Source organism: Acomys russatus, chromosome 16 (assembly GCF_903995435.1).
Source record: "Acomys russatus chromosome 16, mAcoRus1.1, whole genome shotgun sequence".
Taxonomy (NCBI): Eukaryota; Metazoa; Chordata; class Mammalia; order Rodentia; family Muridae; genus Acomys; species Acomys russatus.
In genome coordinates, this window is record NC_067152.1 from 20,504,088 (window position 1) to 20,531,223 (window position 27,136).

Sequence of the window (27,136 nt, forward strand, 5' to 3'; positions counted from 1 at the left end):
ATTGCTTTGACGTTTACCAACTAGCCTTGAAGTATGCATAAAAAGTGACCGTTTTTTTACTTTTGATGAAAAAGTAAAGGTAATTTAAGGTAACAGAAGTTACTTTTTTAAAAATTAAAAAAAAATTTTAGGCTTTTTTTTTTTTTTTAAATGTGTGAGCATTTGCCTGCTACATGTATATATGTGTGCTGTGTACAGGCCATGTGCCCTTGCAGGTTAGGAGAGGGCATCAGATCCCTTGGGACTGGAATTAGGGAAGGTCGTAAGCTACTGTGCTGGTGCCGGCAGTCCAACTCTGGCAAGAGCAACAAGTGCTCTTAACTGCAAGCCGTCTCTTCAACCCCGCAGACTCATTTTAAAATACAATTTAATGTTATTTCTGACTTAAAATTATTTCAAATCTCATGGACAATTTTGCCTTTTGCTAATGAAAAGGGACAACTTTAAAGAAAATATAATTTATAAAAAGTGGTGAGACCCGGGCAGTGGTGGCACATGCCTTTAATCCCAGCATTATGGAGGCAGAGGCAGGCGGATCTCTATGAGTTCGAGGCCAGCCTGGTCTACAAAGTCAGTCCAGGACAGCCAAGGATACACAGGAAAACCCTGTCTTGAAAAACAAAAACAGAGCCGGGCGTGGTGGCACACGCCTTTAATCCCAGCACTCGGGAGGCAGAGGCAGGCGGATCGCTGTGAGTTCAAGACCAGCCTGGTCTACAAAGTGAGTCCAGGATGGCCAAGGCTACACAGAGAAACCCTGTCTCGAAAAACCAAAAAAAAAAAAAAAAAAAAGAAAAAAAAAGAAAAAAACAAAAACAAAAACAGAACAAAAGCAAGAAAAAGAAAAGAAAAGTGGGGGAAACTTCTTGATGCCTTTTTTCTTTAAATTTAAATTAAATTTATTTTGGGGAGGGGTAGGGCACATGTGGCGTGGTGTTCATGTGGATGTCAGAGGACAACTTGGAAGAATTCATTATCTTTTTCTACCACGCGGGTCCTGGGTCATCAGGCTTGGTGGCAAGCACTAGTGAACCAGATTGCCATAACAGTGTGTGTGTGTGTGTGTGTGTGTGTGTGTGTGTGTGTGTGTGTGATGATATATAACAATAACATGTCATGTTATGGTTCTCACATTGCTGTGTTAGGGGTTTATATCAACCTGCTGTTGCATTTTGTTTTTCTGAGATGGGGTCTCATTATGTATGTAGCCAGTCTGGACTCAAACGTCTTCCTTTATAGTGCTAGATCAGAGGTGCATGCCTCCATACCCAGATGTGGCACCTGCTGTTAAGGAACCGCCAGTCATCATGGATAACTTTCAACACTGGAAAGTGAAGTACATGTGACAACAGACCTAAGTGCCCCCTCGAACTCTAGAAGGGCCTGACTGAGCTAAAAGCAAACCAGCAGGAATGTGGCGCTCCAACACTAGAATTCAGGAGTTCACAGAGCTGTATAGCAAATAGGGAGTTCCGTTAGAGATTTGGTTACAGAAGCTGGTGAGCAGAACAGTGAGCTACACCCCATGGTACCCCGTGTTTTTAGGCTTGATTATATACAACAGTTCTGCAGCTTCCCTTGGGGAGTGAAGAAGTCAGTGTTTCCTATGGTTCTGTAGAATGTGAGCATTTACAGAGCGCTTGTGATGGGCTGGAGTACATACTGGAAACACTGTGAGTGCTACTCATCTGGAGAAACAGTTTGTGCCACTAGCGCTTGGTACACTTTAAGAGTGGAACATCCTATATTCAAAGAAGAAAATTTGGCTCTTTCTTTGAGATAGTCTTCCTTTGTGGTGCAGGTTTCTGGAACTCATGTAGTCCATGCTGTCTTTGAATGCAACAGCAGTCCTTTCAGCCTCCCAAGTGCTGGGAATATAGGTGGGAACCATGCTCAAAACAATTTGATTATTAAGATAATATTTTAATCCTAAATTGTTTATGCCTTTGTATCAGGAATTATATAGTATTCTAGAGCTATACAATAAAGACATGGCTGAACCAGACAAATTTTTTTTCAACTTGATTAAGTGGTGGTGGTACACTCCTTTAATCTCAGCACTCGGGAGGCAGAGGCAGGTGGATCTCTGTGAGTTCAAGGCCAGCCTGGTCTATAGAGTGAGTTCCAGGATAGCAGGGCTGTTACACAAAGAAACCTTTTCTCGAAACCCGCCCCCCCCCCCAAAAAGAAACGACAAAAAAATATTTTTTGGTTTTTCAAGACAGGGTTTCTGTCTTGAAACCTCCTGGCAAAAATTTTCACTATTTTAATGATTCTCTTTCTTGATTTGTACAAAGTACTATTTGATGTAGAACCTTTTCTTTTGGCTTGAAAAAAAATTGCATGTCTAAAATCTTTTTAGACATCGAATGATCTGTTTCTGTTGTAGGAAAGAAATTAGAGCAAAAATTGTTTCATACTTAAAATTGCATTAAATTAAAAAATATTTCATGTATATGTGTGAGTGCCTGCATATGTGCATATGCATCGCCTTTGTTCCTGGCATCTGAAGAGGGTGTCTGCCAGGCAACTGCAGCTCTCTGGATGCTGCGAACTAGCCTTGGTCCATTGTTAGAGCGGCACTGTCTGTCTCTCCAGCTCCTGAAGTCACATTTAAAAAATATATATTTTATTAATTTATTCATATTATATCTCAATTGTTATCCCATCCCTTGTATCTTCCCATTCTTCACTCCCTCCCATTTTCCCCTTACTCCCCTCCCCTATGACTGTGACTGAGGGGGACCTCTTCCCCCTTTATATGCTCATAGGGTATCAAGTCTCTTCTTGGAAAGTCAGATTTTTTTTTGTTTTGTTTTGTTTTGGTTTTTGGTTTTTCGAGACAGGGTCTCTCTGTGTTAGTTAGCCTTGGCTGTCCTGGACTTGCTTTGTAGACCTGGCTGGCCTTGAACTCACAGCGATCAGCCTGCCTCTGCCTCCCTAGTGCTGGGATTAAAGATATGCGCCACCACGCCCAGCCGGAAGTCAGATTTTTTATTTGATAATTTGTCTCACATTGAGAAGAGATTCTGTTGCTTTTCCACAAAAAGATAGAGGCAGTGGATTACTTTCCCAATCCCCTACCCTAAGTACGTTAGCATTTTTATTACTAAAAAACAAAACATAACTTTTTTCATCTTTCTAATGAATGTAAACAAAACATACTTTGATTTTAGTTTGTCAAGACAGGGTTTTTCTATGTATCTCTGGCTATCCTAGAACTTACTCTGTAGACCAGGCTAGCCTTGAACTTGCAGAGATCCGCTTGCCTGTGCTTCCTTTGAGTGCAGGAATTAAAGGCGTGCCACTGTGCTGAGCTAAAACATACTTCAGTATAGAATATTTTGAGTATCTAATTTTGTTCTTTTCATTGGCCTAGGTTTGTTTGCTAGGTTAGTGAATCATATTCAGTGTTTTGGAATTGTCATGTTTTATGGAATATATTCTCATTTCTCTCTTCAGCTGTATTCATTATTATGTTTTTATTTTAATTCTAAGATTTTATAGAAATTAAGTGTTAATAAGTTAATAGGTGTTAAGTATACTCAATGGAGGGAAGGAGGAAATTCTTTACAAATATCGAAAATAGTTTTGAGCTTAATTTGGATTGAAAACTTGTTTCTTCTTTGAGAGATGGTCTTACTATTGTAGCCCTAGCTGGCCTTGAACTTGGAATCTACTTGCTCCTTTCATTCCCTCCCAAGTGCTGGGATACAGGTATATGCTACCACCATCATACTCAACAGTTCTACCATTAGCTTCAGCTTCCTGGGTGCTGGAACTATAGGGCTGTATTACAGCCTGCTGCTGACTTCTTTCTGTTCATATCTATTTCTGCCATCCCTGCCTTACATAACAAAGTGAGCTGATGAAGCCATGGACAGCAGCCCAGGAAGCAGCACTTTTCCCTGACCTCGGCTTGGAGTTTCTGCCCTGACTCCCTTCATGTAAACTGTGATTAGAGTGCGTGACTCAAACCAACCCTTTCCTACCCAAGTTGCTTTTATCATGATGTTTTGTCATAGCAATAAGAAACAAACTAGGACCAGAATTGTGGGATATTGCTGTGACAGACTTTACCATGTTGTTTTGGGGAGGCGCATAGGAATTTGAAACTTTGGGCTAGAAGAACTGTTGAGTGCTGAGACCTTAATGATCTGTTATGAGAATTTGGAAGATAAGAGAGCAATGCAGGTAATAGTGGCTTGGCTTGTGATATTTCAATAAAAGTTTGGAAGTCCCACATATTCCCTATGGAAGCTGCTTGTGTGATATATTTGAATTAAGAATCTTTGGTTTTGGGCTGAAGAGATGGCTTAGTAGTTAGGAGCATTGATTGCTCTTCTTCCAGAAGACCTGGGTTCAAGCCTCAGCATTCACATGCCAGCTTATACTTACAACTGTCTGGAACTCTAGGATCTGACACCCTCACACAGACATACATACAGGGAAAACATTAATGCAGTAAAAAGAAGAAGGAGAAGAAGAAGAAGAAGAAGAGCAGCAGCTATAGTTTTGGATCAGCTGGGGCTAAAGAATCATCTGTGAGAAGACAAGAGCCACTGAAGCTACACCTGCTTCACTGTGCCAGGCGTGGTGGCGCACGCCTTTAATCCCAGCACTCGGGAGGCAGAGGCAGGAGGATTGATGTGAGTTCAAGGCCAGCCTGGTCTACAAAGTGAGTCCAGGACAGCCAATGGTAATGAGGAGGAACCCTGCCTCAAAAAACCAAAAAGGAAAAAAAGAAAAATAAATTGTCTGCAGCAATTGAAAACTGCTGTGACTAACACAAAGTCAGCATCACTGAGGTGAAGTCTGGGAAGTATTTCCTCAGGATCAGCACACAGAGCCGAGAGCCATAGTGGGGCAAGGCTGCGTCTCTAGTTAGTAGCTGAACTTAGTAGTGTCAGAGTCTTCCACGGAGTACTGGTTTTGAAACTTGACCCTGTGTGCCAGTATTGGAGTTGCAGAAAAGAGGCTATCAGAGGCTCTTGGTGAAGAAATCATCTCAGTTGCAGTGAAAACCCAGTATCGAAGAGGTCATAGAGGGAGGCTGAGGCTTGGCACTCTGTGACAGAAAAGAGTCCAGAAGAGGCTATCAGTGAAGCTGCAATGTCAGCTCTAGTGCAGACCCCAGCATATTCGTAGATGCCAGGACAAAGGACAACCATCAGTGACAGTGGCAGGTGTAGTGTGGAGCAACTTGAGCCTTCCAGACAAGCTGTGTATGCTGAGGATGGCAAAGCCAGAGAAGTGGATCTGCCCAAAACCTGTGGAGCGCAGAAGATTGTGAGTGAAACCCAGATGCCAATCACTGAGTCACAGGATTTGATTTATACTACTGAATATTGATTTTGCTTTTATTTGATTGTGTCCTGGTTCTTCCCTCAGGGATTACGAAGCACGTTTATATGTTTATTTTTAGTTATTTTTACTTTATGTGCATTGGTGGTTTGGCTGCATGTATGTCTTTGTGAGGGTGCCATATTTTAGGGTTGCAGACAGCTGTTAGCTGCTATATGGATGCTGGGATTTGAACCCAGTTGGTGCCCTTAACTGCTGACTCGTCTCTCCAGCCCTACATGTAACTTATTTTTATAGGAACCAACAGTTGAGAGACTTTGAGTTTTAAGAGACATTGGATATTTTAGTCTGACCTTTTAGAAGTGTTTCAGCTTTTCTTCCTTTTTGGTTTTTCGATACAGGTTCTTTCTGTGTAGCCTTGTAAAGTAGGCTGGCCTCGGACTCACAGTGATCCACCTGCCTCTGGAGTGCCGGGATTAAAGGCGTGCGCCACCACGCTCGGCAGAAGTGTTTCAACTTTTTAAAGACTGTGGAATTTTGAAAGTTATGTTTTATATTTTGTGATATTAGTATGAGATCTTGGTAATAAGGAAGTAAAAGTTATAATTTAATAGTGACGTATATGTCAAGTTGATTAGGGGTCAAATGTGTTGGCCAGTTTTTTGTCTACTTGATACAAATTGGAGTCATCAGGGAAGAGGAAACTTCAAGTGAGAAAAATGCCACTATCAAATTGGCCTATAGGCAAAGTCTGTAGGGCATTTTCTTGGTGAATGATTGATGTGGGCAGTGCCGCCCTGGGCAGGTTGTCCTGGGTTGTTGTATAAGAAAGCAGGCTGAATGAACTTGGAGAAAGTCAGTAAGCAGTGTTCCTCTATGGTCTCTGTTTCAGTTCCTACCCCGATTTCCCTTTGTGATAGACTATGCCTGTGATGACTAAACCAAATAAACGCTTTCCTCTCCAAGTTGTCATGTTTATCACAGCAATAGAAAGTGATCAATCTGCTCCCGCCCCCCCCCCCCCCCCCCCGCCCCTTTGATCTTTCGGTATTTTGGCACAGGGTCTTATGGGTAGGATGACTAGGAGTAGGTCGAAACCATTGCATTCTTGGTTTTCCTGTTACTTCCTCTGGAGGGCTGGGCTCCTAGCCTGGGATCACCAGCCCCAGTTTGTATGGTTCTGGGGCCTGAGGCATGATAGACTAGTATTCTACCAACTGAACTACATCCCAGCTCCCAGTTTTTTTGTTTTTTTAGTTTGCCAGTATTTTATTGAGAATCTTTTTTTTATTAAATATTTTATTTCATTTATTTATTTTACATATATGCTTGTTTGTTTTTGAGACAGGCTTTCTCTGTGTAGCCCTGACTGTCCTAAAACTCATTTTGTAGACCAGGCTTGCCCCAAACCCTCTGAGATCCTCCTGCCTCTGCCACCTGGGTGCTGGGATTAAAAGCATGGGCTACCATACTGGACTAGTTTTTTTCTTTTAAAAAAGTATTTTGACCCTTTGGGAGTGCTTCGTTAGCTTTACCTCCTCCAAATTTACTGAATAAATCAAAGCCCCTCAAGTTGTTGTTTTGATTTGTTTGTTTGTTTTTGGGACAAGGTTTTTCTGTGTAGCCTTGGCTGCACTGGACTAGTTTTGTAGACCAAGCTGGCTTCGCACTCAGAGAGTTTTCTGCCTCCTGAGTGCTGGGATTACAAGGTAGCCCAACTTCCCCTGAGTTGTTGTAAAATGTGCTTACACATGTCTCTGGAGACTGGAGGACTACCTTGGCATTGTGCTCAGAAATGCTATCCATCTCCTCTGCAGAGATAGTTATTAACTTAGAGCTCACCCAACGTTTTCACCTGAGTTCTGGGAATTGAACTCAGGTGTTAAAGTTTGAAAGGCAAGAACTTTACTGAGCCATCTCTTAAGTCCTTACTTAGTTTCTTAATTTAAAAAAAAGGAGAGAGAGAAAGAGAGAGAGAGTGTGTGTGTGTGTATAAAGTCAGTTCCCATTTTCCACCAACAGATGCAGAAGATCAAACCCGCCTGTCAGGTGTGTGTGTCAAGTACTGTGCCAGCTAAGCCATTTCAGTGATTCAGTCCCTTAGTTGAAAAACATTTTATTTTACTTAAGTATGTGTGCATGTGACTATGCCCATGTGCCATGGCATGCATGTGGAAGTCGGGGATAACTTCTGGGAGTAAGAATTTTGTTTTTGTTGTTGGTGCTTGGTTTTTAGTTTAGTTTGGTTTTTGTTTGTTTTTGGAGGGGGACAAGGTCTTTGGATTTTGTTTGTTTTCTAGACGGGTTTGGCTGTCCTGGAGCTAGCTCTGTAGACCAGGATGTCCTCAAATTCACAGAGATCTGCCTGCTTCTACCTCTTGAGTGCCACCACTGGTGGAATAAGAGCTTTTTAAGAGATGAAATAAATTTCTGTAGAGTATGTCATACTGTGTTTCACTGTATTTATTTATGCAGGCTCTTGAGGTATAGTCAATGCTGGCCTCACACTCTCCATCCCTCCAGCCTCAGTCTCCTGAATGCTGAGATTAGAGATGTGCGGCAGCACATTGGCTTCAATTTCTGGTGTTTTGTCTGTACAGTGGAGTCTCTAGTTGTGAATTGTGAATTTATCAGTCCTGGATGGTGCATTTCAAAGTATGTATATTCTTTTTAAAGTAGTCGTTGGAAGTTCAAGTTCTACTCTGACGACCATTTCCTGTTTTAAAAGGGGAAATTTTGCCTGTGGTTGTTTTCTACATGAAAGCAAGAAAAGGTAAAGAAATAGGAACCCAACTAAAGGGAATTCTTCACAGCCTAAATCTTTTTATTACAATTATTTGGGTTGAGGGGGTGTGCATGTTTGTCTCAGTGCATATGTGGTGATAAGAGGACAGCTTGTGGAACTGGCTCTCTCATCTTACCATGTGGGTCCTGGGAATTGAAGTCTACGAGCAGATACACAGCACCAGCCCCTCTTTTAGCTTTTGATAGTGTGGGCTTTGTCAGATAGGGATATGGCTTAACTATATTAAGAATCTAAGTCTGAAAGTTTTTTTCACGATGTTGTGATAATGTTTGAGTCTGGTGATTTCTTGTTGTTGTCTCAGTCTTTGAACTAACATAGATCTTGGATTTACCCCACATAAGCAATACATTTAAAAGGCTTTCCGTTCTTTTCCAAGAGCAACAGTGTAGTCCTGATAAGTAACATCTCAGGGGTCTGTAAGGAAAATCTGAAAGATATATGGTGTGTATTACATATGAGCCAGGCATAGAGGTACACGCTTGTAATCCCAGCACCCTGGGAGGCAGAAGCAGGTGGATCTTTGTGAGTTCGAGGCCAGCCTGGTCTACAAAGTGAGTTCACAACAGCCACGGGTACACAGAGAAACCCTGTCTCAAACAAAATAAAGAAGCAAAACAGCAACCCCCCCCAAAAGTTAAGAAATCATAGTATTTAGGAGGTAGAGGAGAAGGAGATTAGAGTTATAGCTGTCTAGTTATTCCTTTTTTTTTTAGCACTCAGCTTTGTATCTTAAGTACTTCCTCATTGTATAATCATCACACACACTTAATTGTTATTTGTTACTGGGCAAACAGCATACATAGAGCGGCTAAAGGACAATCTTGTTATATGAGTTCTCTCCTTGTACTTTATGTGGGTCCTGGGGATCTAACTCAGGTGACTAGGTAACCAAACAGCCATCTTGGTTTTGGTTTTGATTTTGTTTTTTTCAAGACAGGGTTCTTCTGTGTAGCCTTGGCTACACAGTGATCTGCCTGCCTCTGCCTTCAATAGCTGGGACTAAAGGTGGGCATCACCACTGTCTGGCTCAAGCAAGTATCTTTACCCTCTGAGATATTTTGGCAGCCCTGATCAATTTTAAAGTTTTCTTTAAAAAAGAATTTATTTATTATGTATACAGTGCTCTGCCTGTATGCACACCTGCAGGCCAGAAGAGGGTATCAGATCTCATTATAGTTGGTTATAAGCCACCATGTGGTTGCCGAGAGTTGAATTCAGGACCTCTGGAAGCACAGTCTTAACCTCTGAGCCATCTCTCCAGCCCCCCCCCCCTTTTAAAGTTACATCTATTTAGCATGGGCACACGCATGCATGCGTACTTCTCCCTTACACCTTGTGGGCTCCAGGGATTTAACTCAAGTCATCAGGCTTGGCCAAACAAATGTTCTTACCCACTGAGCCATCTCACTTGACCCTCTAATCAATTTTTTAAATGTGTGAATACTTTGAACACCGAGAAACTATGCCATCTTTTTTTTCTTTTTTCTTTTCTTTCTTTCTTTTTCTTTTTTTGAGACATGGTCTTGAGTGTAGTCCAGGCTGGTCTCAGACTCGGAAATTTCCTGCCTTAGCTTCCCAAGTGCTATCACCGCTTGCTGTTCTCTCCCCTTCCTTCCTTCCTTCCTAAATCTTGGCTGTTCAGAAACTTGAGGCAAACATGTAGCAATGTTTGGACTTGATTATCACATTTAATTTTTATCCTAGACAAAAATCTAATAACAATGTTGAAAACTACATAAAATCCTTCATTGAATGAAGGTATGCATCAAGGTAGAAATAGGCTGCTATAATGCTGCATGCCTATAATCCTAGCAGTCAGGAAAGTAGGGGCAGGAAAATGAAGAGTTCAGGACTAGCCTGGTCCACACAGTGAGTTCAAGGCCAATCTGGGCTCTATGAAACCCTGTTTTAAACAAAAAGGAAAGGAAAAAGAGAAAGGAAATGCAACAATCAAGGTGAAGGTAAAGTGTCAACCAGGTAGGGATTGTCGTTCCCTGGTTGGGGAGCTTTACAGGGAAGTCAAAACAAACAAGACCGAAAGCTTTCTCGAGGACTTGGTTGGTTGGACAGCCATTTTTTTCTAATATAATGAAGCATGTTACAGTGAATACTGTTTTACATCTATAGGTCTCCCCTCTTGTTATGATTTTCTTAAAATATATTTTAAAAAGCTGGTCAAGGAATATGAACATGTTTAGTACTTCATAGTATTTATGTGCCATCATTGTTTCTGATTTTGGAATTGTTAACAACATAGTAGCACTGAGAGCAGATACAGACTACCTCTTAGGTTACTCTTTGTGGAACTGATTGCCCTCCGCTCAGCTCCTAGTTTAGATTACTGTCCTAAGGTCCGTTGTGATGATGAAAACAGATTTAGATGGCATTGGTTTTTAAGCTATTTGAAAACTTTTCTCTAACTTTGCCTTGCTTCCTTTGAGTGAAAATCCTTTGGTTTTGTTTTTTAAAATGTTACCTTTGAGTTGGTGGGTGTCTTGCCTGTATTAGGACTCTGCACCACTCTGCCTAGTGCCAGAGGAGGTTAGAAAAGAGTATCAGGTTTCCTGGAGCTGGAACTACAGATGGTTGTGAGACGCCATGAATCCTTCACAAGAACGGCCAGTGTTCTTGAACCAGCTCTATTTCTGAGACAGGATCTCATTATATGGAACAGACTAGTCTTTTTGTTGTTGTTATTTTTTGTTTGTTTGTTTTTTAAAGACAGGGTTTTTCTGTATAGCCTTGGTTGTCCTGGACAGCCAAGTTGAGAATTTTCACACCTTAGAAGGAAGAGACATAGTTTTAAGTGTACTGGGTCTGTTTTCAAGCCTGTGTTAATGTTTGAGGTAGCCTGAACCTTCAGAATGACGAAACCTTTGTCAGTTCCTTCGCTGGTATTTGCAGTAAATGTTAATATTCTGAAAAGAAGGCCAGGGATGTTGCTGCGTGGTAGCTTGCTTGCTTAGTGCAAATGAGACCTTAGCTTTAGTCTCCAGCACTGCAAGAAAAAGAAACTGGCGAAAGCTGAACAATACTGTCATAAGTCATCTTACCCATTTTACTCTTATCTTCTCAATAGAAAAATCTTTTCTACTTAAGTTTTAGAGCAATAAAGTTAAATGACTGATGATTTGTGGGGTTTTCTCATTTGTTTGTTTGTTGTTTTTGCTTTTTCTGTTTTGTTTTGTGTTTTGGGGGTTTATTTTTTGTTTGTTTTGTTTTTGTTTTCAAGACAGGGTTTCTCTGTGTAGCCCTGGCTGTCCTGGACTCACTTTTTAGACCAGGCTGGCCTCAAACTCAAGTGATTTGCTTGCCTCTGTGTCCTGAGTGCTGAGATTAAAGGTGTGTGCCACCACGCCTGGCAATTTGTGGTTTTGTTGAAAGCATATGCTATTTTAAAAGGTAACTTTAGAAGTTTCAGATTCATATTTTCTAACTGAAAAGAGGACCTTGGAATTAATTGTGTAGAAGGTTATTTTAAATTCATTGTAATTTGTGTCTAGTTCTTTTAGGTTTGAAAATCTGTGTATTTAATAAACTTTATTTGGGGGCTTAAAAAAAAGCCTGTATATAAAAAGCAAGGCTGAAAATCAGGACACTAGAATTATACAAATGGTAATAGTCATTATTTCTGTATCATTTGGTGATATTGTCTTCTACTGTTTTATGTTTATTGTCTGTATTGGGCTCTTCCACTTTCAGAGTCTGTTTTCTATTGAGAATATTAAAGGTATAGTTTATAATTAATATCTAGAACTAAAGATATTTTATAAAGATCAAAGGACTTCTCGTCATTTCATTTAGAAAATGAAAAATGTATTAAATGATTTTCCCACAAATATATAAAAGAATGAGTGGATAAGGCAGATACCTAGCTGTCTTTCTATAACTTCAGAAGATTAAATTTAAGGAAGTCACTTAGCTTTTGGTTTTGGTACGTTATGAGGAAGTATTTTGTGATCATGTGGATGATGACACAGGTATATGTGCCAAGGTAGAATATGGCCCTTCTTTATAGAGAGACTGTAGGTTGGACAGAAGTCAAATTTCTTTTGTGGATGGTATGGGAGACATCTTAAAGGCAATAATGTAAGCTCTTAGAAGTCTTTAACACTGGAAGTTTTTGGTGTTATTGCCCTTCTCTTTTAAGGATCATTGACTCATGAGAGTTTTAAAATAACATTTTGTTTTGGATTAATGGCATGAAATATTTTTCTGAAAATCTTTTGACAGATGTGGTGAAGGCCTTGGTCAAGGACAGGTTTCTGTCACTCTTTTGATGTGTTGTCTGAGATTGTTTGCTCTTACATCACTTGGTTCTGGTTTAGTTTTTGGGCTCTTGTTCCTAAATTGATGAAGGAGAATCTGTGAACGGCCAGTGTTAATCCCGAGCTCCAGTAACAGTGGCATGATCTGCCTTCCACGGACAGTAAGGAGTAATGCTTCCTTTTGAGAAGGCAAATAATAGTTGGATGTGGCATTCTAGCGGGTCTGTTTCTCTTTCTCCCCCCCATAGGCCTATCAGCATTCTGATGGGGCAGAAGACAACAGAGATGGAAGGTGTTCCAAACTTGGCAAAGGCCACCAAGCTGAGGAGGTAAGCTCTGGCTTTGAGCCGGCAGAGCAGGTGACTCTTCCTGCCTCAATCATATCCTTGTGCTCTTTGGAAAGCCAGATAGAAAGAGCATCCAAGTGAGCTGAAGCATCTCCATCAGCTTTTATTACAGGGGGAAGCTTTAAATTTTTTTCAATGTTCTATTTTTTGCTCCTTCCCCACTTCCCTTTTAGACCCTGTGGTTTTATTTTGGTTTTCTCCCTAGAAAATTAGCAGTTAAAACAGACAGATTGGTTATCTGTTGTTTGGGGATAGACAATCATAAACAGATGCTTGTTTATTTCCAGTTAATGCTACGTTGTGTATAGCTAGTCTTGATGAGCATAATAATCACAAGAGCTTAAGGTTTGTCCTGAGATATTTTTAACAAGATGTGATCTTTTAATATGTTTTAGATGTACTGCAGCATAGGTGTTGGTTAATTTCGTGGTGCATAAGGCCATGGGGATACGTACAGCTCTTGCCGAGATGGGGCTTTCCTTCCTACTTTCTCCTTTCTTCTTCCCTTCTCCAAACCCCTTTAGTGGCTCCTTAGTGACACTTAGGACTCTCAAGGTGGCTTTTCCTATGTTAACATCTATTTTTAGAAATGGTTATACTGTTTACCGTTACTCAGGCTTTAAGCTATGTTTACCAAATATGTTGTTATATGCAATATTGTGTTTTAGAAAAGAATGGATGCTTTTGAAGTTATATTATTGATCTTGGGACACTGTATTATCTGAGTATATATATGTATATGTATGTATATATATATATATAGTAGAATTAATGTATTTTTATAATCATATAATATATGTTTTGGAGTATATGTGTCTAAAAAGGCAATACTGGTATTTAGGTCATAGTACAGGTAAAGAAAACACAAAACACAAAGTTATCAGCTATTTCTGTCTAGATACTTTATGCAGGCATTAAGAAGGAGAAAATAACTGCCAGGGGCCCATTTCCAGTAACAAAGACATAAACTTTATCTTTTTGTTTTGTTTTTTGTTTTTTTGAGACAAGGTTTCTCTGTGTAGCCTTGGCTGTCCTGGACTCAAACTTTGTAGACCAGGCTGGCCTTGAACTTACAGCAATCCGCCTGCCTCTGCCTCCCTGAGTGCTGGGATTACCAGCACGACTATGCCTGGCCATAAACTACTGTTAAAGCATGATTCTTAATGATCTAGAATGCCTTTTATAAGGACTTTAATACATGGTTATAAACTAAAGTACACTTAAACTTAACTTTGGTTGCTGTAGCACATAGGCCATGAAAATTATATAGCTACAGACTGAACAATAATGTTACAGTGTGGTGGACAGAATTTGTCCCAGAACTCCTGTGAGGTTTTATCACCTAGTGATGTCATAGCTGAGCTTGTGTGAGTACACTGTATGTTTGCACAGTGCTGGAATTGGATGGTGAGGCAATTCTGAGAATACTACATCCATATTGTTAAGATACATGATTGTATAATGACTTGTTATATTATTTCTTGTTCATGTAAATTTTTATTGTTTGTTTGTTTTGAGATAGGATTTCATTGTGCAGCCCTGGCTGTCCTAGAACTAGCTCTGTAGAAACAGGCTAGCTTAGAACTCACAGAGATACACCTGCTTCTGCCTCCTGAGTGCTGGGATCAAAGATGTGGGCTACCACACCCGGTTTTTGGTTTGTTTTTGAGGCAGAATCCCGAGTAACCCAAGCACGCCTTGAATTTGGTATGTGTCTAAGGATGGCCTTAAACTCCTGGTTCTCCTGCCTTTGTCTCCCAAGTGCCACCGTGCTCAACCTAGTTGAAGATGTATTAAACTACATTTTTAAATTAAGAAAATGAACTTTTGAGCATAATGAAATGGTATTTATGGCATTTAGTTCTTACAAAAATAACTGATAAACTGGCAAGCTATGTAATGGATATAATTCAGTCACAAAAAGTCAGGAAGTGACCTCAAATACATACTGTAAGTGAAAAAGTAGTTTGAAAAGAAAAGACAACATACTGTATGATGCAAACTATGTGACATTTGGAAAAGAAAAAAAACTATGAGGACAGCACAGAGGTCAGAGACAATGCAGAGGTCAGAGGCACTGCTCCACTCTTAGTAGGGATGATGATATTCGGAGAGTTGTGTTTGTGTTGGGGCAAGAAGTGGGGCTCAGTTTTATATCTATGTTTAAATAGTCCACTGAAGCACCAGATGCAGTGCAACACACCTGTGATCTTGGTCCTCAAGATACCGAGGGTGATTATTATGAATTTTAAGGCCTGCCTGGGCTACACAGTGATTAAGACCCTGCCTCAAAAACAAAAACAAAACAAAACAAAACAACAACAACAACAAAAATGAAACAAAAGACAACAAAAAACCTAACAAACATAGTGAGCTCCAGGCCAGCGAGGACTACATAGTAAGATCCGGACTCCAAACAACAAAGAAACTAACACATAACATAAAGGGCAAGTAGTCTGCAGTCTGTAACGCCTATTTATTTATCATCTATGTACATATGTTATATGTATATATGTATTTAACTGTCTAATCAATATATCAAAAGAGTCTTTGCCCTGGGTAATTTCAAACTGCCTTGCCTCACTTTTTTTTCTAAGTGCTGGGGTTACAGGTGTTTGGTATCTCACCTAGCTTTGAATGGTTTAGAAAATAATTAGAAAATGGTGCCACATGGAAAAAAATGAAGCAGAAAATAATCTTGAGGCTAGAAAGCCGTGAATGGCTGAGGCTGAAGGAATGCTAGGTAGGGATAATCTGAAATGTTTAGGAAACACAAAGCAGTCAGGTGGTGGTGGCACCCAGCACTCAAGAAAGCAGAGGCAGGTGGATCTCTGTGAGTTCAAGGTCAGCCTAGTCTACAGAGTGAGTCCAGGACAGCCACGGCTACATAGAGAAACCCTGTCTTGGAAAACAAAACAAATGAAAGAAAGATAGAAACAAGAAAAAAGAAAGAAAACAAAACAATGAATCAACTTTAGGAATATTTGTAGATAAAGTTAAGCCAATCCTAATGATGATAAATACTAATTCAGATAAATATTGGAAACATATAGAACTTAGCCATATGTTGGGTTTGTAATGTCTAATTCCTAACAGTCTTGCAAAGCTTCATTTCGTAGCTTCATTTCAATGAAGCCATGAAAACCAAAGTTGATTAGTAAGCCAATATAAAATCAGTCCCGACCAGTTCCTATAATAGGCTCTGTAACCTGGCCAGGTCTTAGGCAATACCATGTATATCTAAGCATTTCTAAGATATACTTTTTGTTTGTTTTTCAAGATGGTTTCTCTGTGTAGCCCTGCCTGTCCTGGAACTTGATTTGTATAGCAGGCTGGCCTCGAACTCAGAGACCTCTCTGTCTCTGCCTCCCAAGTGCTGGTACTTGGTAGGGGGCACCCCCTACCCCACCCCGGCTTCTAAGGTATACTTACTCACATTTAGTTGTGTTTTAGTTTATGAAGGCTGCTAAAATAAAATACTACAACTTAAACATTACTTGTTATAGTGACATTTTTGAGAATCCTGGAATTTTAGTTTCTTTTAAGCAACACAGAAGTATTATAAGAATGTGCTTTTGTTTTAATCCCAGGTATAGGGATTGCTGCTTTGGACTGTCTACAGCAGGTGATTATGATTTGCCTCTTGCTCTAGCAGAAGCATGCTTTTGCCAGCTGCAGACAATTTCTGCAATTATTGTCATTTGGAATTCTGGGAACTTTTCAGAGGATACCTAGATACATGGGAGGGCCTTGAGAGGCGAGGTTGGTGGTTGGTGGTCATTTAGGGACATTGGTGGTTTGCTAGTTACCTTGGTCAAAGAGGTAGCAAAGACCAAAAAGTAGCAAAGACCCACCACAGGTGCTCAGCTTATGTGCCTACGAGAGACATATCAGATGCACATAACAGTTGGAGTTATGCTGTGGAAGGAGTGAAGAGGCAGGCGGGAGAGGAGCATGGTTACGGGACTTTTGCCCAAGTAAAGTGATAAAAAAGAGCTGCTTTGAGGAATAATTGTTTCTGTTTTGTAGACATCTTACAGTTCAAATTCTTTGTTTGGTTTTAGTGTATATTTTATATTTCAGATTTTTGTTTTGTTTTGAAACAGGTCTCATTCTGTAGCCCTGGCTAGCCTGGAACTCTATTACATAGACCATTTGGTGTTAAACTCATGGAGATCCACCTACCTCTGTCTCCTAAGTACTGGAATGAAAGGCATGTACCATCATGCCAGGTCTGTCTGTCCGTCCGTCCATCTCTCTAGTTTTTCAAGACAGGGTGTCTTTATGTAGTCCTGGCTGTCCTGGAACTCATTCTGTAGACCAAGCTAGCCTTGAACTCAGTAATCGCCCTGTGTGTGCCACCACTGCCTGGCTTTTATTTTTAGTGTGTATCTGTCTGTGTCTGTGTGTGTGCATACACACACTTGCTTGTAGGTGCCTGTAGAGGCTGGAAGAGGGTATCAGTTCTCTTGGAGCCAGGGTTACAAGCACTTGTTAGCTGTTAGTGTTAGGAATCAAATTTAGGTGGTTCAGCCCATTCATTTGTTGAGACAAGAGTCTCATGATACAGCTCTGGCTGGTATGGAATTCACTATTATTTACTACTTGTGATCTTCCTGCCTTCATCTCGCATGGGCTGAGATTATATGCACCACCATTCTTGGCCTAGCTTTTGTATTTTTTATTTTCTATGATAAGTTTTAGCACCTGTCCATTTACTGTAGGCACAATCTTATACTGATATTTTCAGATAGACTGCATTCCTATGTCTTAAAAAAAAAAAGAAGCCCCTTTAATCACTGTATTTTGTTTTGAAAACATATTTATACTATCATCACTCTTTATCTTTTACAAATATTAACTCATTTAATCCTAATACATACTTTTAATACTAAACAAGTAAATAAGTGCAGGGAGGTTAATTTACTAAAGTCATGTGGCAGTAGAATAGCAAAGCCTTATATTCTGTCATACGACTTTCATTTCACTTTCTAATGATGATACTGGGCGACCCCAGTTTCCCATTATTAAACATTTTTATAGGCTTTCATGCCTTTGGGCATTGTTGCAAGTGTATCAGGGTAAAAAAGAATACTATTGCAATCAAAGGATATACATATTACTTTTTTAGTGGAAATCACCCACATAACCTTTAAAAGAATAATTCTGGTTATCTTTACATACCTGCTCTTTTAAAAAATTTTTTTTATATACTTCTCCCACTGTGGTAGCATGCTTGTATTGTCAGCTGTAAATTTGGAACTTGGAGCAGCGCAGCTTGTTTGTAGTGGTTCCAGATAGCTTGTTTAAATCCTGCACTATATGCATAACACATAGCAGTTGTCAGAGGGCATACTAAATGAATATTCTAACTGAAGGGCGTCCCAGGCGAACAGCTAGATGACACTGCGTTCGTACTGGAGTAGGCTGGTTAGATAATAGGTAACTAAGCCCATCTCAAAGGTAACTGCTATAATTTTTTTTTAACACTTTATGTGTTATTTTTGTATTTTTTAGTTTCTGCTTTTTCTTGATATCATACTTATGACATTTATCCATAATAAACTTGAAAATAATTTATTTATTCTTGTATAGTATTCCTGAATGTGAATATTTTCTTCACTTTGTTATAGGTTGGCAAGTATTTCTTTTCAGCTTTGAATGATTAAACACCATTTTTAATGCCTCTGGGTGTGTAGTAGTAAGCTTGTCATCACTGTGACAAAAATACCCAGTGAAAACAATTTAGTAGAGGAAAGGTCTGCATTATCTCATCGTTTCAGAGGTTTGGGTCCAGTTTGACTGACTATATTGCTTTGGCTGAATCAGGGTAGGTTATGTTGGTATTGTAGGTGCTGTTGATGCTGTCCAATCAGTTGCTTTCCCAGTGAGCCTACAACAAACACATGGGCCTTTAAGATATATTTCATATTCAAACTATAATAATGGGTACATACTTGTATTTCTTAACAGTGAAATATTTTGTCATAGGGTTGGCAAATATTCAGTCTTATTAATTCCTGCCAAACTGTTTTCAATTTTTTTTTCTTTTTGGTTTTTCAAGACAGGGATTTTCTGTTCTAGACCAGGCTGGCCTCAAACTCAGAGAGATCCACCACTACCCGGCTTGTTTTCAAATTGAATATAGCATTTTACTCCTACCGGCAGTGTATGAAAGTTCTATTTGTACCCATTTTTAGCAGGCACTTGTTGTCTTATATTTCTTATTTTAGCCAGTTTGATGTGTGATGTGTTGTTTATTCAGTTTAATGCATACATTACTGTTTTTCGTTGCTGTTAACAAAATACCTGAGGCACGCCAATTTATAAAGAAAGATTTATTCAGTTCATAGCTCTGGAGGTTGGAATTGGGATTTGTAAGCCAAAGGGCAATTAGGGATGAGGTTCTTTCTTCCAGCAACCTGCTTTTATGAGAATTCAGAAATCTGAGGAGAGCTACCTTAATCTCTTCCGAGGACAATTCACCCAGGGATCTCACTTCTCACAGGTTTCATAACACCTCCCAACACTGCCACCATGGGGACCAAGCCTGCAACACACTAAACCTCAGGGGACAAACCATATCCAAATAGTCTCCCTGATGATGCATAAAGCAGAGCTTGCATTTTCATTGACAGTTTGATGCTTTCTTAAGTTTTTTTTGGTTTGGTTTTTTTGTTTTATTTTGTGTGTGTGTGTGTGTGTGTGTGTGTGTGTGTGTGTGTGTGTGTTTTTAAAGAAAGGGTCTCTGTGTTATCTTGGCTGTTCTGAACTCGCTCTGTAGACCAGGCTGGCCTCAAACTCACAGTGATCTGTTTGCCTCACCTCCCAAATGCTGGGATTCTAGGTGTGATCTAATATGCCTGGCTAAAAGTAGCATTTCTTGAGAGGTAGTATAGCATGGTACCCAGATCCCTCCATTAGGAAAGCATCATCTTGGTGACTTTTAGTAAGTTAGCAGTATTACCATAGTGTCCACCTCTAAATGGAATGTAATAATGATGCTGCTATCATAATGTGAGAATAAAATAACTTTATATTCAGTTATAGGACAGTTTATGGTGCACTGTCAGTGTGGTATTAATGTGCATTTTATGATTTATTTCAAGTGAACTGACAGAATAATGGGGTTCTAATCTCTCATACATTTGAAACGGAAGTTTGTGAATGATATTTGATTTTAGCCTTAGTATTTCATTTTTTTATTTTGGTTGTACATTATCAAGAAAATATTAATAGGGCTGGTGAAGTGATTGAGTTAGTATAAAGGTACTTGCTACCAAGCCCGAGTTGAGTTGAACTCCACAGAACCCACATAGTGGAAGGAGGGAACCAATTGCAGCAGGGTGTCCTCTGACCACCACGCACTACTGTGGCATGCACACCAACCCTCTCAGTACATGCAGAGCATATGTAGATGTAATAAAAATTATGAAAGAAAATAGGAATTGACAAAGATGAATAATTGAAAATTATTGTTTGGTAGTCTTGGGATTTCCTTAACTTTTAAATAAGCTTAGATAATAAGCAATCAACAATATTTAGCACCTTTTACAAGACTTAATTTGTGTGTGTGTGTGTGTGTGTGTGTGTACATGAGCTCCTGAGTGCATCCCATGAGTGCAAATACCTTTGGAGGCTAGAAGAAGGCATCAGATCCCCTGCCTTACTGCCAGGTGTGGGTGCTGAGAACTGACCCTGGGTCCTCTGCAAGGGCAGCAAGTGCTTTTAACTGCTGAGTGGTCGGTCTCCATCACACAAATAAGTGCCATTATGCTTTTTCCTTCCTAATCCTTCAAAAATATTTATTTTGAAATTGTTACTAAAGATCCATAATTTGCGTGGATTTTCTGGGTTTTTTTTCTTCGTATGTTTCTGTTTTAAATGAGCAACACCACAAATTTTCAGGTTTCACCATCTGTTGTGTTATCCTAATGCAATCTGTATTATTAGGGGCTTATTATTGTTTTGGGTCATAGCAAAAATCAACAGCAGATGTGCACATTACCTGCCTAGTGTAAGAAGGTGCACTCTACAAATACTGTGGAACATGGTGTGAACATAATGAGTTACAAATTATAACAAAAAAGCATTTGAGTTTTCATAGTGTCATATTTCTAAGACATTCCAGCAAATTCTGGCAGGCAAAAATGTTTGCAACCCCAAAACTGGGCAGCATGTTAATGTTTTATTTGGTGCTTCACATGTAAACATGTAGCATATAAAAATGTAAACGTGCTTTTGGAGTAGAGTTCACAGTACTTGTGTCTGCAACTCTCAGCAAAAGCTGCATATTATCAGAGCCTCTCACATTTGCAGCTCTGGTCACGTGCAGATACATAAGAGAATGTTTCCAATTATTCATGCCTTTCCAGAGCCCCCACTGAGCCTCTTGACAGAGCTGCTAGCACAGGGACTGGTCTGCTGCCCCTAGCACCCCAGCCAGCCTCTGCCTCTGCCTCGTGGCTCATGGTTTACTGTAGCAGCAGTGTATCTGGAACTTGCTCATTAAAGGTCAGCCCACTGTTGTTTCTTTCTTCATGGGCTACCTGGGGCCCCTCTACTCTGAGTCACTTTTATTTTCTTTCAGTCTCCTTTAAAATCCTATCCTGACATTTTGTGTCTCAGAATCTAAACTTTTTCCTTTTTGTTTTGATATTTAAAGCACTTTGTGAGCCTGCTCCACATCAGCGCACTTCAAAATCCACCAGCAGAGGGAGCTAAATAAAAGAAGATGAGTCCCTGAATGCAAGAAGACTCAAAGCAGAGTCTACTTAGAGTGTGGTGTTGTCATCCTGCTAGTACTGAAAAAAGCATTTGAAACTCAAAATGGTTGAAATAACCATCTGGGATCTGACACAAGGCTAAGAATTTTCTAGGTATAAAAAGCTATAAAAGGATGATCTCATATACATGTGTGTTATAGAAACAATCTGAATTTTACTCTCTTCTCTGAGGACAGTAAAATGTGGTCACTTTGTGAAGAATTTCACATAGAGTGCTTGGCTAAGGCCAAAGATGCTAAAGCTTATAGATACAACTTTTTTGTTTGTTTGCTTTGTTTTTCAAAATAGAGTTTCTCTGTGTAGCCTCGGCTGTCCTGGAACCCACTCTTTAGACCAGGCTCGCCTCAAACTCACAGAGATCCGCCTGCCTCTGCCTCCCATTAAAGACGTGCACTACCCCCATCCAGCACCACACCATTTAAAAGACAGACTTTGAAATGTACATTTTTTGAATTTGTTTTGATTGCAGTTAGCAGACTTGAAGAAAGAGAAGCAGAACTGAAGAAGGAATATAATGCACTACACCAGCGGCACACTGAGGTGGGTGTCTGTTCTTACTGTGTTCCTATAGAGCGTAGAAATGCACTTTATAAGTCTAAATTTTCCTTTGAAAATTAGAATAATTCATAGGCATCATTTCCAGAAAACATTAGATGTCATGTGGGATTTACCAAAGTTGACTTTAAAAAAAAAAGATTTATTTATTATTATGTATACAGTCTGCTTGTACCCCTGCAGGCCAGAAGGGCACAGATGGTTGTGAGCCACCATGTGGTTGCTGGGAATTGAACTCAGGACCTCTGAAACAGCTGTCAGTGCTCTTAACCGCTGAGTCATCTCTCCCAAAGTTGACTTTTAAAAAAAAATCTGGAATTACATTTGCATGTAGGAAATTTACATGCTATGTAATAGTTATTTAAGACAGTTTCAAAAAAAAAAAAAAAAAAAGACAGTTTCTTAATTGGTTAGCAAAACCTTTGTGTATATAGTAAGATGTTTACATGATCCTGAGAAAACTATGGAGTTTGGAAAATGTTGCATTGGTAAGATATTGCTATATTGCTCTACATTTATATAACTTAGTTGTAAATGATTTATATCAAATATGTAATGCATTAAAATGTGTTTTAAATGATTCTAATTTTTAGCAACTTAGATATTTTGAGATTTATTTATATATTAATTTTTAGATTTTTATTTTTATTTTTTTGTTTATGAATGTCACCTGCTTGTCTGTGTGTGCATCATGTAAGTGCAGTGCCTACAGAGGCCTGAAAAGGGCATCAGATTCTCTGGAAATGAATTAAAGACGTTTTTTAGCTACCATGTGAATGCTGGCAAATGAATCTAGGTCCTCTAGAAGAACAGCCAGGAGTTTTAACTGCTTAGCCATCTCTCTAGCCTTCATTAGTATGTTAAATTAGTATTTGCAACATATAATCCGCTTATAACCCTTGGTTTTAAAGAGTCCATTAATCTTTTCTTTTTCTGTTTTTATTTTTTGAGACAGGGTTTCTCTGTGTAGCCTTGGCTGGCCTCAAACTCACAGAGACCCACCTGCCTCTGCCTCCCTGAGTGTGTGTGCCACTGAGTTCAGCTGAGTCTGTTCATCTTGAATATGTTGTATTTGTTTCTGTCTTCGTGATGTGATTATTGTTATTATGTGTTATGAGCAGTCTGGGATTCACACACCTAAGTTAATTTTACAGTCTTCTCCTCCCTTCTCTATTTCCCTCTCCTTTCCCCCCGCCCCTTCTTCTTTCTGTAGCCCTGGCTTACCTTACCTTGGGATACACTATGTAAAACAGGCTGGCATTGAACTCAGAGTTGCATCTGCCCCACCTCAACGCTAGGACTAAAGATGTATGCCACCGTTCATGCCATTTCCCGTCACTAATCCTGTCTTATGTTATACCTGGGTCTAGGCTTGTTTTTTATTCTTGTTAGTTTTGTTTTTGTGTGTTTGCTTTGGTTTGGTCTTTTGAGACAGAGTTTCTTTGTATAGCCCCAGCTGTCCTGAAACTAGCTTTGTAGACCAGGCTGGCCTTGAACGCAAGAGATCTGCCTGCCTCTGCCTCCCAAGTGCTGGAATTAAGGGTGTATTGCACCACTGCCCGGCTTGATTCTAGTCTTTATCCACCTATTTATTTAGGTGGTGATGATTGAGTCTAGGGCCTTGCTCGAGCTCCCATATCCCTGCCAATAAACTTCAGTTCCTGGGTTTTCCCCCCATTGCTTTGTCATCTGTCCTGCCTATGGTAGGGACCAATCTGAATGCTTTTAAGCGTCATAAAATCACATTAGACTCAATTTCATTTGCTTTTGAATAATATAGAATTTCTTTCCCACTTATGGGATTGGGGTTATGTATTATTACCTGGAACACAAACTGTCACAGAATTGATAGCCAGTAGTAGAGGAAAAAATTTGATTACAAAGGACCATAAAGCCCTGGGAAGATGTGGGTAGGTTACATAAGTTTCCTTAGTGTGTGAGTAGGTTACATAACAACTTTTAGTAAGTTAAAAATACCTATGTTTAATAACATTGTTTACTAGATGTTAAGGGTATTTTTAAAAACTTGGTTGTTAAAACTCCTATTGTTGATGCTTTTTACACCATTGATTTCAGTACCAGAGTAAGGTCCTCTATGTAGTATTTACTTGTATTGCCTCTCAATGATGACTAATTCTAAAACATATTTGGAGAAGTTTGTTTAAATGTTATAAGTAATTAATAGTAATGAATGATGTTTTTAAAGTAAAGTTCAAATTTTTATAGTAATTGTAGATTATTAAATTGTGATATTGTATTAAAGTATATTTAAATTATTTATATTTTTTTAAAATATATACATTTTTAAAAAAATATAAAGTGAAATTTTATTTTTCTAATATCTATTTAATAAAAGTAAAGATATATTTTTATAGAAGTTTAAAAACCTGTCATCCTTTGTGAGTTCAAGGCCACCCTGGTTTACAGAGTGAGTTCCAGGACAGCCAGGGCAACACAGAGAAACCTTATCTTTAAAAACAAAAATAAAAACAAAAATAAATAAATAATAGGATGGGCACAGTAGCACATGTCTATAATTTCAGCACTTGGGGAAGCAGAGGCAGGCGGATCTCTGTGAGTTTGAGGCCATCATGGTCTAGAAATCAAGTCCAGGACGGCCCATGCTATACAGAGAAACCCTGTCTTGAAAAACTTTTTTTTTTTTTTTTTTAAACTTAAACAAACAAAAAAATCCCTGCCGTTGTTTTCCCACAGAAAGGTCTAATAAGTTTTCTGTGTGCTTCCACGCCTTCAAAGATGTACATTATTGGAAGAAAAGTGGTTTCAAGAAAGCTCAGTTACCAAGCCAAAGGTCTTGGCCTTTCCAGTCAACAGGCACCATTTCCTGGCTGACTGATGCTCTCTCATAGGACCCCCTTCCTCGGTTACAAAGATAACCTGATAGACGCTTGTTTTATTTGCCTCAGAGTAGGCTTATGTAACACAGATAAGGCTGCTTTGAAATGTGAGTCTGTTCACCATCACCTAGAATTTTCTGTTTATCCGTATGCTGTAGAGACTGTGTTTAATTAGCAAGAACAAATAGCTCTGTAATCCCTTAGGGTGCCTTTTAAAGGTAGACTCCAGAGAGGGACTCTATAGCCTATTTATTGCTAATTCCAAGGAAGTTAGCATTTTTTACAGATACAATATTAGTTTAATATTATTTGACATTATATTGTGCTAACAGCAGGAAATTTATTCTGGATTTTTTTTAAATGTAAATGACCATTCTTTAATCAAATAATAAATTTATACATTACTCAATTGGCTTAAAGGAATACATACCTTGCTACATGTGGTAGCCTATGCTTATAAAGCTGCCTTATCAGCACTAGGAGGTTGAGGGGCCAGCCTGGAGTAGTGATTCAACAAGGCCATTTATCACAGAATGAACTAAGTAAGTGAGTGTATTAGTTTTCCGACAAAGCAGTTTAAGTGAGGAAGCTGTTTTTTGTTTCACTGATCCAGGCTCCAGGCCTTCCTGGTAGGGAAGGCATAGTGGCAGGGTCCTGAAGCGCCTGGTCATGGTACAGTCAGACACACTAAGCATGTGTGTGCTCAGCTAGCTTTCTCCCGTTTGTGCGTGTGATAACCACATCCAAGGGATGGTGACACCTACATTTATGGAGGTTCTTCCCCCCTCAGTTAATCTGCACAGCCTTTCACAGATGTGCCAGAGGCTTGTTTGCACAGTAATTCTAGATTCATAGTGTTAACATCACACTGACTGGAGTAAATTTAATGTACAGAAAATAAAAATTTGAAAAAATGCAAAAAAAAAAAAAAATCACACTGACTGCTGACTAAACGAAGACACACCTTAAAGAGAGCTCGAGGTGGGGCGGGGGTGGTTATTATAAAGCATTGGGATCACAAGTATAGTGTGTGTGTGTGTGTGTGTGTGTGTGTGTGTGTGTGTGTGTGTGTGTTTAGTGCTAACCACTACACATGTGCAATGTTGGGAGGATTTCATATTAGAGACCATTTAAGTGTATTCTTTTTTTTTTTTTTTTTTTTTTTTAATAAAGATTTATTATGTATACAGTATTCCACCTGCATGCAGAAGAGGGCACCAGATCTTATTATAGCTGGTTATGAGCCACCATGCGGTTGCTGGGAATTGAACTCAGGACCTCTGGAAGAGCAGGCAGTGCTCTCAACCACTGAGCCATCTCTCCAGCCCCTTATGCGCATTCTTAATCTTTTCTTTGGCTAACTTATCATCGCTCCCTATTTCACCCTTTGAAATTTTTAGAAAGATATTCTAGGGTGATGTGTTCCAAATCCTATGCTAGTCAGTGACATCTGGTCTTCCTGATGCCATGTTTTTAGGTTTCTCCTGTGTTTTGTGTGTATGTTTGTCTGTTGTTATGTGTGTGGGTATTTTTGCCTGCATGTATGTCTGTGTACCACTTGTATATCTAGTCCTCATGGAGGCAAGAAAATGGTATCAGATCCCCTGGAACTGAAGGCTGTGAACTGTCATGTGAATGCTGGGAATCATACCAGGTCTTCTAGAAAAGCAGTGCTCTTAACCACTGAGCCATCTTTCCAACTGCCTTTGTCACTGTTTAAGACACGGGTGCCGTGGAGTTCAGGCTGGTTTCGAAAACTTGCTATGTAGATGGACCTTAAGCTACTCATTTTCCTGCCTCCATTTCTAAGTGTTAGCATTACAGATAGACACTGCCACAGCTGACCTGATTCACAGTTAAATAGGCTGCATGCTGTAGATGTTTTTCTGAGTCTTTATATCTCATAGAACTCACTGCTTTTAAGACAATAGCGAAAGAAAGAAAGAAAGAAAAAAGAAAACAGCTCTGAGGTCTGCATGTAGAAAGCTTCAAGGTGACCAGAATCAAAAGACCAGAGGCCATGCCCTGGCTGCTTTGCTTTTTGGTTTTGCCGGTGCTGAATTGAGCAGCGAAGGGCAGGTAGAGCCTGTTCACACAGTTTTCAGACAATATAGTTGGAATCTTTGATGACTCCAGCTGTCATCTCGCTACGCGACTTACTTCTCGCTACGCAAATTCATTTGCACCCTGGGAAATTGATAGCTTATCTGAG

The 27,136-nt window shown here is 39.5% G+C and overlaps 1 protein-coding gene across 2 annotated transcripts in view; it reads left to right on the forward strand.

The window, feature by feature from the left end:
• The window catches only part of Spag9 (sperm associated antigen 9), a 129,744-nt gene that overhangs the window by 19,890 nt on the left and 82,718 nt on the right, over positions 1 to 27,136 (forward strand). For both annotated transcript variants that reach the window (XM_051158329.1, XM_051158328.1), the window contains exon 3: positions 21,981 to 22,051. In XM_051158329.1, the coding sequence (XP_051014286.1) occupies positions 21,981 to 22,051 (71 nt within the window). The remainder of the gene's footprint in view (positions 1 to 21,980; positions 22,052 to 27,136) is intronic.